Source organism: Mustela nivalis (genome assembly GCF_964662115.1).
Source record: "Mustela nivalis genome assembly, chromosome: 3".
Taxonomy (NCBI): domain Eukaryota; kingdom Metazoa; phylum Chordata; class Mammalia; order Carnivora; family Mustelidae; genus Mustela; species Mustela nivalis.
Window position 1 is genome coordinate 175,804,971 of NC_139022.1, and position 13,934 is coordinate 175,818,904.

General features: G+C 55.4%; 1 protein-coding gene and 1 long non-coding RNA gene across 2 annotated transcripts; one reads left to right on the top strand and one right to left on the bottom strand.

Annotated features, from left to right (window-relative positions):
• The first annotated feature begins 1,552 nt into the window (after positions 1 to 1,552).
• Positions 1,553 to 8,827, top strand: MED10 (mediator complex subunit 10). The gene is made up of 4 exons (XM_082724552.1): positions 1,553 to 1,772; positions 3,122 to 3,205; positions 5,902 to 6,004; positions 8,205 to 8,827. Exons 1-4 carry the CDS (start codon positions 1,651 to 1,653, stop codon positions 8,301 to 8,303), a joined length of 408 nt encoding a protein of 135 aa, XP_082580678.1. The 5' UTR covers positions 1,553 to 1,650; the 3' UTR covers positions 8,304 to 8,827.
• On the bottom strand, positions 3,124 to 5,878 carry LOC309861545. The gene is made up of 2 exons (XR_014310009.1): positions 4,758 to 5,878; positions 3,124 to 4,718 (listed from the first exon to the last, which is right to left on the bottom strand). It is a non-coding gene; the product is annotated as an uncharacterized lncRNA (long non-coding RNA).
• Positions 8,828 to 13,934: the final 5,107 nt, after the last annotated feature.

A 13,934-nucleotide genomic window follows, 5' to 3' on the forward strand; every position in this document is an offset into this window, starting at 1 on the left:
GTTGTCAAATAGGGAGGGAGCTATTTTACCTAACATTTCTATGTATTTGGAGCAGAACAGAGGGATCCCATATGAGTTTAGTATACCACACTGATTGGAGTCCCTGACTTCAGTAAGTCTGACAAATCAATTACCTTCACTGGGTTCTCATTTTTGGTCACATCTGGGAGAGATCATCTAGAAGAAGAGCCCCCTCATTTTGCCTAAGACATGAGGATGATGCGTATTATGATATCCAGTAAAAGAAGAAGTCACTGTGGCCAGAGGAGTCCAGAAAGGTTATGGTAGGAGCAAACATTAGTTAGTCCTAGGAGAATGGGCAGAGAAATTCCTTAAGAACATGAGTGATGTGAGCAAGATAGAATTCTCTTGAGACCAAGGAACAGCGGTTTACTACAGGCTCTGTGCAGTAGGAGGGTTATTCTTTACCGATAGGAAGCCCCACAGGGCGCTGTTTTGTTAGACCTGGCTGGAGTGGGAGAAGGCCTGACTTCGGTAGGTGGCAGGCACTGGGGAAGGGAGAGCTGAGTGGAAGGTGGTTAGAAGAGTTAGAGGAGGTGGGTGCTAAGTACATTCCAGAGGAAGGAATGGGGACCACCGCTGACCTCTAGGGCTCCAACTCAGGGGTAGGGAAAGTATCTTTGTTGGGCTGTTCATGCAAACTTTAGAATTTCCATTTCTGCGGGTGTTTGGGAAGATGCTACGTTCTGTGGTGCATGTCGGGGACTGAGGCGCCTGGTGGGACAGCAGCAGTCGGTGCTAGAAAGTCTCCATCCTGACACGAGGCTTTATCATCTCTGTGCGCTGTCCTGGCGGCTAACGTACTCATTTGGGGAAGGCAGACAGACCGCTACTGGGAAAGCCACAGGTCTAAAGCCCAGCTTGAGATGCATTTCAGGGCCAGGGCCAAGGCTGGGCAGTTCCAAGAGGGCCTGGGCCTGGCCCTGGGTGAGGGAGGCCAGCCTCTAGGAGAGTAGGCAGGGAACCTGCCGGACCCTGCGCATCCAGAAATGCAGGAACGGATGGTCTTGGGGATCTCAAAGACGGCTTGTGTCGGGGCAGGATTTCAGGGTCTCTTCCCTGTTCCTCGTTATATTCCTTCCTGTGTTGCTTTCATTATTTACAGTGAATACCTGTAATTTGTGTATTCGGGAAAAAAGAAGCCATTTTCCTCGTGGGCATAAGCCCTGCTGTTGTGCTTCAGTCTTAACCCGTCCCAGTAGCTGTCCACACTCATTCCAGTTTTATGGACAAGGACGAAGGCTCAGAGCTGAGAGGACTTGCCCAGGGCCAGTGGAGGCAGAACGAGGTCTCGCAGGTCCCCACCGCTGACTCTTGGTGGCCCTCAGAGCACGCAGGCCAGTCCTGAGGATTAACGCCTCAAGAATCCCACTGACCTGGGCATTTCAGGGATGCTGGAGCGGCCAGCAGACATCCAACCCCGCCCACAATCAAGCCCCGCCCCTAGCACGTCAGTCCTAGGTCAGACCACGCCCCAAAGGGCCCAACCCGCCCAACACCTAGGCCCCGCCCTCTCCCCGCCCCAGGCCCCGCCTCCTGCCGCCAGAGGAAACGGAAGTGGCGGCGGGCCCAGGCGGAAGCAGGAAGCGGCGGAGCGGGCCCACGCTGGGTGGTGGTTGTTTCGGGGACATGGCGGAGAAGTTCGACCACCTGGAGGAGCACCTGGAGAAGTTCGTGGAGAACATCCGGCAGCTCGGCATCATCGTCAGTGACTTCCAGCCCAGCAGCCAGGCCGGGCTCAACCAGAAGCTGTGAGTGGCTGCCCGAGTCGTCGGCGTCGGCCCGGGGCGGAGCGGGAGCCGGAGCCGGAGAGCCGGGGGTGGGGACGGAGGGGAACCGAGCCAGCGGGCGGGGGGCCGGGGAGCCGGGGGGCCGGGGAGCCGGGGGGCCGGAGCGGGCTGGGGCGCCCGGGGCGGAGCGGGAGCCGGAGCCGGAGCCGGAGAGCCGGGGGTGAGGACCGAGGGGAACCGAGCCAGCGGGCGGGGAGCCGGGGGGCCGGGCCCGGAGCGGGCTGGGGCGCCCGGGGCGGAGCGAGAGCCGGAGAGTCGGGGCTGGGTTCGGGAGCCAGGTGGGGGAGCCAGGGCGGTGGAGCTGGGGTGGGGGCGGACCCGGGGCCTGGCCGAGAGCGGCGCGTCTCCGCTGCCTCCTCTGGGTCTGGCGGGCCTGGGCCCTCCCCTCCGCTGGGCCTGGGCTCGCCCCTCCGCTGGGCCTGGGCCCTCTTCCCTCCTTGCTGGGACTTTTCTTGAAGGCCCATTTGGAGACGTTGTCTTGGTCAGAAGGTGCAGCTTCTGGGCCTGATAATCAAAGCCCGCCCTCGCCTGCGCGTGACTCCCTCGCGCGCGCGTGACTCCCTCGCGCAGTTTTCTCCTGGGCCCTTCTGGGGAGTTCAGGCCCTGTCCCCAGAGAGGAGGAGGACGTCTCGGGGAGTGCACTAAACCGGGCCCGAAGGTTGTGGAACTACCTGCTGCGCAGCCCTGGGTGTGCCGGAATTGGCAAGGGGGATGGTGGTGAGAAAGGGTGCAGACGTTTAGTTACTTGGTTGGCAACAGCCCTGTGCCTGCCTCGGTGCTAGGGCCTGGGATGGACCAGAGGCAAACACACAGAATGAATGCTCTGGGGAGGAAGGTCTCCTAGCTTTATAGGGGCTACAGACATCAAACATAATTGCAGCCCCGCGTTACGAACCTAGAGCTGGGGGACTAGTCTCCAGAGGGGGAGCTCAAATGAAACCACGCGGAGATGGCTTTCCTCCCCTGAGGTTTGAAGGATGGACTGAGTGGGAGCCCCGTGGGTTCCTGAATACTGCAACACAAAACCAGGCGCACAGTAGGCAGTTGTCTTTGAGAGAAGATTGATATCTTTCATCAGATTCTCAGAAGGGTTGGTTTTTATCCCGCAGTATGGGAGTTTCTACTTTAGAAAGAAAATCCGATATCTGAGGGTATTCTCTAACCCCACACTTTTCTGGAATTCTGTACCTAACCAAAGAGCTCCTCCCCTGGCTTGTGTAAGGAACTTGTGTGGAGCTCTCCGCCCGCTGGGTGATGTTCCTGCTGTCATCGGAATTAACCACATGCCCCATTTTTGCTTTTTCCCTCAGGAATTTTATCGTTACTGGCTTACAGGATATTGATAAGTGCAGACAGCAGCTTCATGACATTACTGTGCCTTTAGAAGTGTTTGAGTAAGTATCATTCTTGATACTCATTGGAGTGTAATTCCTGTTGTATTGTGCTGTAATAACTCTTTCAACCACTGGTATTTAGCTGCCTGCTCTGTGGCAGGCACAGCGTAGGTCCTGGGGATAAGCCAGTGAGGAAGTAGAGAAAAACACCTGCTCTCAGGGAGCTTATGTTTTCATAGAATTAAAAATTAAAATCTCAATATTGTATTGTGAATAAAGGGTTATTAAATATGTGAAAACATCATAGGCCTTCAGAGTCCTGGTTAGACAAAATGTCAGCCATATTACTTCTTTTTTTCCTTGAGAGGTGGAAAATCTTTGTGGGCTCTATTATTTAAAAACAAAACAAAACAAAACAAAAAACTAGGCAGAAGCAGCCTGAGAAGCAATTTGTTGTATCTTCAGAACCGCCCTGGGAGTGCTAGTTCTAGGAGATGGTGAAGATCTGCACGGTTGGAGGGGAAGAAAAAGAGGGGGGCTTCTTGGGCTAAGGAACTTTGGGAAGGCTGGTCACAGCTTTCTTTGGGAGGGTGGTATGTGCCTCTCACAGTTGTGGCCCAGCGAGCGCCTCCAGGAAGTAAACTCTAGGTCGTGTGATTCAGGTCTTATCGGGTAGGCTCCATGGCTCAAGGAACGCGGTAAATAATTACCATGGGCTGTTTGGCTGCCAAGTGTCAGACTTAAGACTGAAATTCTGGACTTGGCCTTCCTCAGCCAGCCCCGATTTCTCTGTGCCAAGCAGCAAGTAACACCCTCCCTCCCCCCAGACCCAGGTGGAGCTGGCTTGGAATGGCAAGAATGCTAGTTCTTTCTGCATTAAAACTGCAAATAAGCCACCAGAGTTCCTGGAACGGTAGAGGGAAAGGTGGCCCTCTTACATTGCAGAGGGTCAGGAATAGGAGTCCTAGTTACAGCACAGGTCAGCAGCTGCCCACCCGCTTCCCCCTATCACAGGACACACAGGCTTCACTCTTCCTGGTCACGGCTCTGTCCTCATCTGCTGGCTCTGTCGTGTGTTCTCGGCGTGTTCTGTCCACCCCCTGAGCTCTCCAGGTATAGGTGGGAGTGAAGGTCTTGTGCGTGTGGTACAGCCCCAGACTCCCAGAGGGTGGCTGCCTGCCAAGAAGTGCAGGCAGCTGGAGGCTACTTGGCCTTCCTCGCGGTGTCCTCAGTCGTGCTGCTCTGGTCTTGAACATGTGGGGTGGATGTAATGACAGGTGCCAAGTGACTCTGAAGGGCAAGCGAAGGATAGGGGCTGGGGAAAGATTGCTCTGTGGCAGCCTACCGTGAAGCCTGGGGGACCAGAGCCCCAGCCGCAGGCACAGCCACAGCCAGTGGGCAGAAAGGATGGTTGCGATTCATCTGGGGGGTTGGGACTGAGCTGGTCTCTGAGCTCTGATAAACTGCAGATGCAAACTCTCCATTGATGTGCCCGGTGCAGGGGGAATTTCCAGGTCCTCGGCCTTGTCAGGCACACACTTTCAGACACACTGTAGCGAAGATAAAACTAAACCTTGGCTTCTTGTGCGGAGCTTGGAAGATAAAACTAAACCTTGGCTTCTTGTGCGGAGCTTGGGGTTGATGTGTTGGCAGAGTGGCGCTCGGCACTCAGGCCTTTGACACAGCCCTGTCCGGAGGCTGCCCGAAGGCCGCTGCTGTTAGATGGTTATTTGTTTAGGACACTCAAGCCTGTCTGCTGCTTTCCAGAAGTGCGTGTATTTTGTTCAGAAAAACATAATTTGGCTTCTTTTATTCCGTCATTTCAAAAACATGGCAATAAAATGGAATTTCTGGAATATGTGATTTATTGATGTTTTTGGTTATATGTTATAATTAAAGGCCAGTTTTTATGCCATTAACGTAATGTTTTTTTGATCTGAAGTGACAGGTTTTTTTTTCTGCTGGAGCATAACGGTGATTTCTTTTAGTGAATAATTGGTACGAAGGTCTGTAAGGTACAGAAGCAAGCAGGTGGTCCACTGGTGGTAAATGTGGATATTCCTCTAGGCAGTATGCTTGATGAAGTCTGTGGGGTTATGACATTTTTGGGGACAAGTGTCAAAAATTTCAAGAACAGTTTTAGGGTTTAGAAATAAGTGGAGAAAATCTCTGTTAAATTCATGTGACTGGGATGTATTTAGGAAAGTAGTATTATCAGGGCCCGGTTTGTAAATAATCCTGGGGTGGGCAGGGCTGAGGCTGTCTTGCCTGCAGCTCCCCACCTTCTCCCGCGCCCCAAGGCTCCTCTACGAAGGGCTCCCCCCGGAACCGTGGGGTGCACCTGGAGCCGAGGCTGTGTCTTGGTCGGCTCCCTGCTGTTGCTCAGGCTGGAAACCCCAGCCCACATGAGTTCTCATGTCAGGAGCTGCCTGACCTTACAGATTATTGTGAAGATCAGGGCTCCTGGCTCCGAAACCTTTGGAAGATCACAAAGGTGATCTGTCGCGTTACAGAGCCATGAAGCTTGGTTTATAAGTGACATTCCTTATTTCCTGAGTTATTCACAGTATTAGAAGTAATACGAGATCAAATCATCTGTACTTACATAAATGAAAGAATCCTTACTCACTTGGTTTCTATTTCCTCTAAAGAAGGCCATGTGCACTTACTCAGAGCTAACTCCTCTTTTCCCATCAGAAAACTGAGAATAGGTTACTGGCCATGAGAGTGTTAATTGAGGTGTTTCATGTTTCCAGATATATAGATCAAGGACGAAACCCCCAACTCTACACCAAAGAGTGCCTGGAGAGGGCTCTGGCCAAAAATGAACAAGTCAAAGGCAAGATCGACACAATGAAGGTGAGGCTCTTAGAAGCAGAAAACAAGGTCAGACCAGGAACACTGTCAGAGCAGATTTGGCTAAAGACCTTGTCGTTCTCCGTACTTGGTAAAACGTAAACTGTCTCACACGGTTACACGGTTGAGATTTCTGCACGTAATGGACCGTGGATGAGGGCGGCTTTCAGGGAGCCTTGTGGGGACAAACGGGAGCGGAGTGCAGCCTCGCTTGGAGCGAAGTCCAGGCCGATTTCCATGATGCTGGTTGGCGCTGGCTAACTGTTCGCGTCTGTGAGCCTTCCCTCTCTCGTGCTTGCACTGCGATGCTTTTCACTTCCTCTACTAAGCCATTTCCTGGAGTGTGGTTCCTTATTTTAGAGCGTTCCCTTCTGGTTGTCTAAAGCTCTCCCGCGCCTGCGCCCAGGCCCCTCTGGGTCCTGTTGCCCATCCTGCAGTTGTGCACAGAGGACGTTCTCTCTGTTGCTTTGCTTTCATGACGACTAGAAGATTCCATGCATCATAAACGTGAAATATTTAGGGTTTTGTTTTTGTAACTTGAATTGACTGCGCTCTGGGTCAGATTGGGGTATGTGTGTGGTTTTTCCTTTGAGTGGCTGGTGCCATCCCTGTAGCGGCCCCACACCTGGACTGCACGCCCGCCTGCCTCCCGGGCCTCGTGGCTGCTGCTGGGGACCCTGCAGACCCCTGTGCTTCCGTTCTTCTCATGTAGCTGCCTCCCTGTGGAGCTCTGGTGCCTTCTCTGCACACCACTGCCCTTCGGGCTCGGGCTCTCAGAGAGGGCCGCAGAGTGTCGCCTCTCAAGAGAGGTCTTGCAGACCAGCCTTTCCTAAGTCCTGATGAAGATGCCGCCTCCTCTTTCCTCTGTTTCAGCTCTGCCACGGTCGTGCGGGCTCCAGGACATCGGGGCGTGAGTGTGGTGCTCCCATGGGTGCCCCATGCCCACAGAGTTCCTTGCCACTGTCCACAGTGTGCAGGGATGGCCGTGCACTGGCCTCTGGGCTTAGGCTCCTGGCCTGGTTCCGGGAATGAGTGGAGAGGCTGTCGGGGTGACAGTGATATGTCGGTCACGGTGTCACGGCTGCCCTGGGGTCACAGGGCTTAAGTACCTCACCCCGGTGATCTGTGTTGATCTGTACCGATGCCTGGGAGCCGGCCCTCTGGTTGCGGTGCCGCCATGGTTGTCCGTGGGGCGCCCGCAGCTTCCTGACTGGTCACTTTGGGACCGAGTTGCTGCTGAGCTCAGCCTCGCCCTGGGGACGGCAGGCCGCCCTGCTCCGTAGCAGGCTCTGTTTGTACCGTTGTGTGAGCGAGCAGAGATCCCGCTCTGCCTGGGCCGTAGGCCCTGGGTCTGGGCTCCCCATGCTGCCTGCTGTGGCGCGGGGGTGCCTGCTGGCGGGGGTGCCCGGGGACCCTTGGCTCCGGGGGCGTCTGTTGTGCCCGCTGGCAGTCCGCGCCGCCGGGGACCTGTGCAGGCCTCACGGCGCAGGTCTGTGGCCTTCGTTGTCTCAGCGGACCGCGTATTTAAATTCCCGAAAGCTGCGGCTTGCACAGCTGTCCGTGGCCGTGCCGTGTCCCCGGAGGATGTCATGTCTCGTGCTCTATCTTCGTTCCTGTCCGTAGTGCTGCTTTTCAGTAGGACTTAGACGAGGCCCTGAGACGCTGGCAGAAACTTAGCTGCTCTTAAGATGGGATTCAGACACATGGTACGCGGATAAGTGGGACCAAGCAGCCGCAGCCTGTGGAGTAGACAGGCTTCCAGGTGCTCCGAAAGCTTTGATGAGGCTGTTTGCACACAGTCAGTTTGATGTCGTTTGAGTTAATAATTGCTTAATTAAATATTACTTGAAGATTCCTGTTACGTGTGTTGTCTGCAGAAGTCATTTCCAGCTGCGTGGCTGGCGCCTTACGAGAGGGGCTTTCTCTGGAGGATTTCTTATGTGCTGCGCTGAGCCTTCCCTTTCACATAGTTCCCGGGGTAGCTCTGGTGCACGTCCGGCTTGGTGGCCTTTGTCGGCGGCTGGTGTCCCCAGTGCCTCGGATGGGGATGCCTCGTGGGGATGAGCCGGCCGTGTGGGAACGGCTGGTTGCGCGGAGGGAGCACACTCTCCGCCAAGTTTGCGGCTTTGGGGGATGGGGGAGTGTCTTTCCCTTGGGGCATGGGTCACAAAGGTATTTTGATGTTGTATGTTTTTCTTCTCAGAAATTTAAAAGTCTGTTGATTCAAGAACTTTCTAAAGTATTTCCTGAAGACATGGCTAAGTATCGGAGCATCCGAGGGGAGGACCACCCCCCTTCCTAACTTCGTCGTCCTGCTGCCTGAAGACCGTCCTGGTCTAGTGTGAGTCACCGTGACCTTCAGGCAGGCTGTGACTGACAGTGGCATCCACGTCCTGTCCTCCAGCCATCCTGCTCTTGTCCTTGGCCTTGGGGGACGGTAGGGGTGGGGCCTGGAGGGCTTGCAGGGCTATGCTTCCGCTGTCCCTCTGTCCCTGACGTGCGTCTTTTGGGTCCGCAAGTTCTCACACGGCCCGGGCCACACGTCTTCGAGTGTGATGCATTTGATTCTCCCTAGCAGAGTGGTCTTGGGAATATTAACTGTGCTAGGTACATTAAGTTTTAAAAAATTCCTAGTGGTTTTGTTTTTATGTACTGTTTCTTTTCCATTTTATTATAGTGTTGAGAAAGCTAAAAAAATTGGTTTAATCTGAGAAGTACTTTAAGTTGGTATTTTGTATTTTCAAGTACATAAAGAAAGTGTTCAGTGTAACTGTTTACGTGGGCTTCAGTTGGACATAAGTGTGTAATAAAGCCTTTAAGTATTTATGTGATTTATTCCATGTAATTATTTTTATAACATTTTATAGTATAGTACAGTGTGTATCTTATAAACAGTCAATTATTACTTCCCCAGAGTGTGAATAATACTCATGACGTTTGTTCTCCAAGCATTTATTTAGGCAGAACACTTACTCGCCTGCAGCTCGTCTCCTAGAGGGCGTGACAGACACGGAGGAAGGCGGATGCATGGACGCTAGAGACGTGCCTCCTCGGGCTGCGCGTTCCCCCAGCGGGTGCACGCATCCTGTGGGTCGGCTGCGCACTGTCTAGGCCCATCCCGGTGGCCCTTGGAGCCTGTGTTCCTGGTGAACGGGAGGTGGCGCTGGGATCTGAGCTGTGCTCTGAGTGGCAGATGTATGGCAGCGTTTCTCAAGAGTGACCTGCGGCCCACTTGCATGCATGTGACCTGACTCCTTTCTTAGAAGGTGGGCCCTTGAGCGCATGGGCGGCCCATTTGGCTAAGCGTTAGACTCTGATTTTGGCTCAGGTCATGATCTCAGCTGTGTTGGGCTCCGTGCTCAGCATGCACTCTCTTTCTCTCTCAAAAAAAGAAAGAAATTGGATCCTGTGGAATCAAGAGGCTTTAGGCTGCAGCCCAGGAACCTACATTGTCACTTTTAACCCTGGCATTGTCTGGATCTGAGAATCATCACACTGAGAATGTGACTGCCACCCCCCCCCCCCCCGTGTGTGGTATAAGGGTGTGGTGTGGTGTGGGCTCCAGTGGGCTGTGTCCTGTGAGTGGGGGGAGTCAGAGTTGGGGGTCAGAGCCCACCTCTCACCATCCTTCACTGACCTCCTTCTGGAATTGGGGGTGCTTGGGCCTGCCATTGCTCTGCAAGGCAGTCTTGCCCAGAGTTGAGGCCAGGCTCCTTAGGAAGCTGGTACCACTACTAACTAGTAGTTTGAGTCTCCAGAAGCACACCAGGAAGGCAGTCCCACCCTGGGGACGGGTTCTGGGTCAGGGGTGCTCCCAGTCCCGGAGGTCCTGGAGCCGGCAGCCCCTGTCCTGCATGGTTTCCCTCCCTCCGGCTGCCCGGACTGGCAGCTTCTGTGCCAGGGCCGTGGGGGGCGGGGCCCACAGAGCGCGTCCCAGACCCGCTCCCCATGAGTCACTCAGTCGACCCTCACCACGGTCCCCTGAGCTGTGGGTTTCAGACCCGGGAACGGGGGCACGGGGAGGCCGAGTGGCAGAGCCTGCTGGCAGGGGCAGGTCCCTTGTCGAGTGCCCCGCCGTGAAGCACGGTGCTCTGGTGCCGTGAGGACGCTAGCAGCCGGTGCCCTGGACCGTCTGCGGGTCCGTCTTGGAACACGGCACCGTGACTCCCGGGTTCTGGTGGTCTGCTCGCAGCCTCCTGAGCTGTGTTTCCGTCCCCTCTGCAGTGGTGCCTGTCAGGGTTCCCGTGCCTGGCACTAGGCTCACAGGGGGTAGCTGGTGGTGAGCGTTCTTCTGCACACCCGGGCCCGGGAGGCGGCGTGGCCTGGGGCTGTTGAGTACGGATGTCTGAACCTTGGGGCCAGTGGTTCGCCATGCGTTGGGGTGCATGTCTGGAGGTCGGGGCATGGTACAGCGTCCACAGCGTGGTGGCGCTGCTGCCCCAGGCCCCACGGGGTTGGGTCCACTGCGAATGCTTTACCAGTTTCCTTTTTGGGAGCATCTGTCTTGTGTGGGTGGACTGTCTGGGGACCTTTAACTCAGGTGTACATGACACCACTGGCAGCACGGCAGATCCCCAGAGTGCACTGGCCTTATGGCTCGGGGTGCTGTGACATCGTCTTGCCATGTCCCTGGGTTTGGGGCTGGGTTCCCGGCGGGCTGGGTTCTGCAGCCGGTGCTGTGCCCCTCGAGAGTGCCAGGCGTTTCCACGTCCTTTTCAGGCTGCTGAGCTGTCTCCTTCCTCAGAACTGCCACCTGTTTCTCTCATGAATTCAGGGGAGCATTGGAGGGTCCTCAGGCAGCCTTCCTGCCCGCTCAGGATGGAGCTGTGACCTTGATCTCTTTCCTGCTGTCTCTTGGACTTCTCCATCAGAAAGTCCGAGACCCCAGCCCAGTCTCAGGACACACCCACCCATGGCTTTTGGCTGCTTTCCAGGGCTTCAGTTCAGTTCAGACAATCATCAGTGGACTCCTGATGCAGTACCTTCTCTCTGTGTAATGCCTACCCCTGGGCCCCCTGCCCCCCGGGTTTGCCAGTTACTTCTTTGATTTTAAGGTCTTCTCCCTACGTGCTTCCCAGAAGAGATCAGCCAACCGTCCCCAGAGCCCATCATTTGTGATGGTACGTGCCTGAATCCCTCTACCAGCACGAGGCAGGTTCGCCGGGGCGGGGGGCGGGGGGCTTTAAACTCCTGTCCTGGTCACCTGTTGGTTAAGAAAACAAAACAAAACATAAGCCCACTTCTATGCAGAACTAGAACATCCTTCATCTTCTCAGGGGGCACAGGTGCCCTTCGGACATGGGTTGGGCTCCAGACCGCTGCAGGAAAATGACTCATAAGTTTCTTGGTTTCCTGTGTGTATGTGAACACTGCTGGAGTTTGTTACGTGTGCAGTAGCTTTCTGTCTACAAAATAAACGACGTGCAGTGAAAAGATCCTTTATTGCTTGAAAATGCTGACCATCGTCTGAGCTTCCAGCGAGTCCTAATCACCGATCTCTGATCGCTGCGACAAACAGAATAATAAAGACGTTTAACGTACTGTGAGAATGACCAGACTGTGACACAAAGACACTGAGTGAGTAGATGCTTTTGGGAAAATGGGGCCAGTAGACGTGCTGGACAGGGGGTTGGCCCACACCTTGCCTTTGTGAAAACGCAAAATCTGTGACACACGATAAAGTGAAACGTGATGAGACGAGATACGCCTGTGAAACCGAACGTGTCCCAAGACCTAATTTCTGCATTCGTGTCTTGAGAGAATGTTCATCAGTCCCTCAGCAGAGGTCCAGGGAGAGCGGAGAGTTCTCCAGGGATGGGACCAGGCTGCAAGGAGGGTCCTTGAGTGGGAAGGGGTGTCTGGGCGCACGTCCCCACCCCAGAGCGCCTGCGGCTGCCGGGACAAACTACCGCGAACTGGCCGGCTTGAGCCAATGGAAGTTCGGCTCAGGGTTCCGGAGACCAGAAGTGAAGGTGTTGGCAGGGCCACGTGCTCTCAGGAGGCTCGGGGGTCCTTCCTGCCACCTCCAGGTTCCACTGGCTCCAGGTGTTCCGTGGGGCCGCCTCCCTCTGCTCTCAGCCGGTCTTCACGTGGCTTTCTGCTCTCACGTGTCTCCCACCGGGATGTTTACCGCCGGACTTAGGGCCTCCTGGACCATTTAGGGTGATCTATCGAGAATCTCAGGTGCGTCTGCAAAGACCTTCAAAAGAAGGTGATAGCAAGGGTCTCCCTGGGTACAGCTTTTGGGGAGCCACCATTCCCCCACTGCTGCGCCCTTATTGGCAGGTTCAGCTGTCCAGTGGCTGAGCTTTGCTGCAGCGGGGCTGCCATACCCACGTCCTCAGATCCATGCAAAGCCCGCTCTGCCCACTGGACTGAGTCCTTCTTCCCAGGGGACGCTGGCCATGAGGCGAGAATTTAAGACCGTGGGCTGGTGAAGACCGTGAAGCCATGTGTGTCGAGGTGGAGACGGGACACTATGGTCATCCCTCTCCCATCAGATCCTTTTCTATTTTTCGGAAGAAAAACATGATGCAAACAAGAAAGAAAAAAGACACAGGCCTTCTGGGTTGGTGATAAGGAAGCAGCATCATGGGTGATGGTGGATGTTATGAAGCTGAAGGCTGGAGACACACACACACACACACACACCCACCCAGCAGCAACCTCACATCAGCAGCAACCTCATCGCTGCTGGTGTGCTGAGGCGGGGTTGGCGAGAGCGTTGGCAGGGCTTGGGAGCTCGAGCCCAGGCGCAGCGCTGGGGGAGCTCGGGGAGGCAGGTTCACACAGGGCTTCCCGGCCCCCGTGATGCCGCCGTGGGGGCTCACGCCGTCCGACAGCAGAGGTGGCTGGAGGTGCCCAGAGCCGCATGTCCTGGTTGAGATGCTGAGCCTCCCTCCCCAGCATTCTGAGCTGCAGGGGTGGGAGGACTGGGTTTCTCTGGAGTCCCCTGACACGCAAGCGCCCGTAGACCGCTTACATGAACCGAATGCCGTCTCTGAAAGCAAACATTTATAGTGGGGATTTTTTTTTTTTTTTGTAAGTGTTCTGTGAGCACAAATGGGACACACACGTGCGTTTCATGGTAGAACATGTTGGATGGAAGTACAGAGGACGTTCCTGATTTGAGGAGCGTCTGTAGCTGCAAGTGCTGATCTCCCAGGGGCCACACGCCTGCCTTCTGTGCGCACGTGCAGGCCACACCTGCTCAGCGGGGCTGGGAGGGAACAGCTGCCTGCGGTAGGGACCGTGGGGGTCCCAGGCAGACGAAACGTCCCAAAGCTGATTCCCAGCCCAGGCGCTCTGGAGCAGACAGGGCTGGCAGGGGCCGCTCCGGCTGCGGTACGGAGGGGAATGGTCAGGACGGCTGTTCGGGAGGGGCAGGAGCAGGCTCGCAGGTGCTAGTGGCAGTCAGCCACCGCTGTCCGGAGGATGACACCTGGCCTGGCCATGGAAGACCACGTAGATGGCAGGGACCTCAAGGAACTGCACAGATGTGTAGCTTGAGATGGTGGCCTTGAAGTGATAGAGGGAGACCAAACTGTGTGCTTCCTCTCAATACAACAACAGACCCACACCAATGCACGTGCACGTATTTCTGTCCTGGAGAACGTGTCGTGAGCGCTGTGTGTACACACCCATGTGCGCATGCACACACGGACACGCGCTGAGTTGTGACCCTCTTTTCGTGCAGTGGCCTCACTGCCGATGGGACTGTTTCCAGATGGGGCCTGGGAGGAGGTAGGTAAGTGAAGTCACAGGTGTGCCCTAGCCAAGGAGGACGGGTGGCAAGGGAGGAAGAGGAGACACTGGAGGGCTTGGTCTGTCTCCACGCACATGTGCTAAGGGAAGTCCATGTGGGGACTCCAGGGGGAGAGGAGGTGGCTGTCCACACCTGGATGAGGTCTCCCACGAGAACCTGACCTTGTAG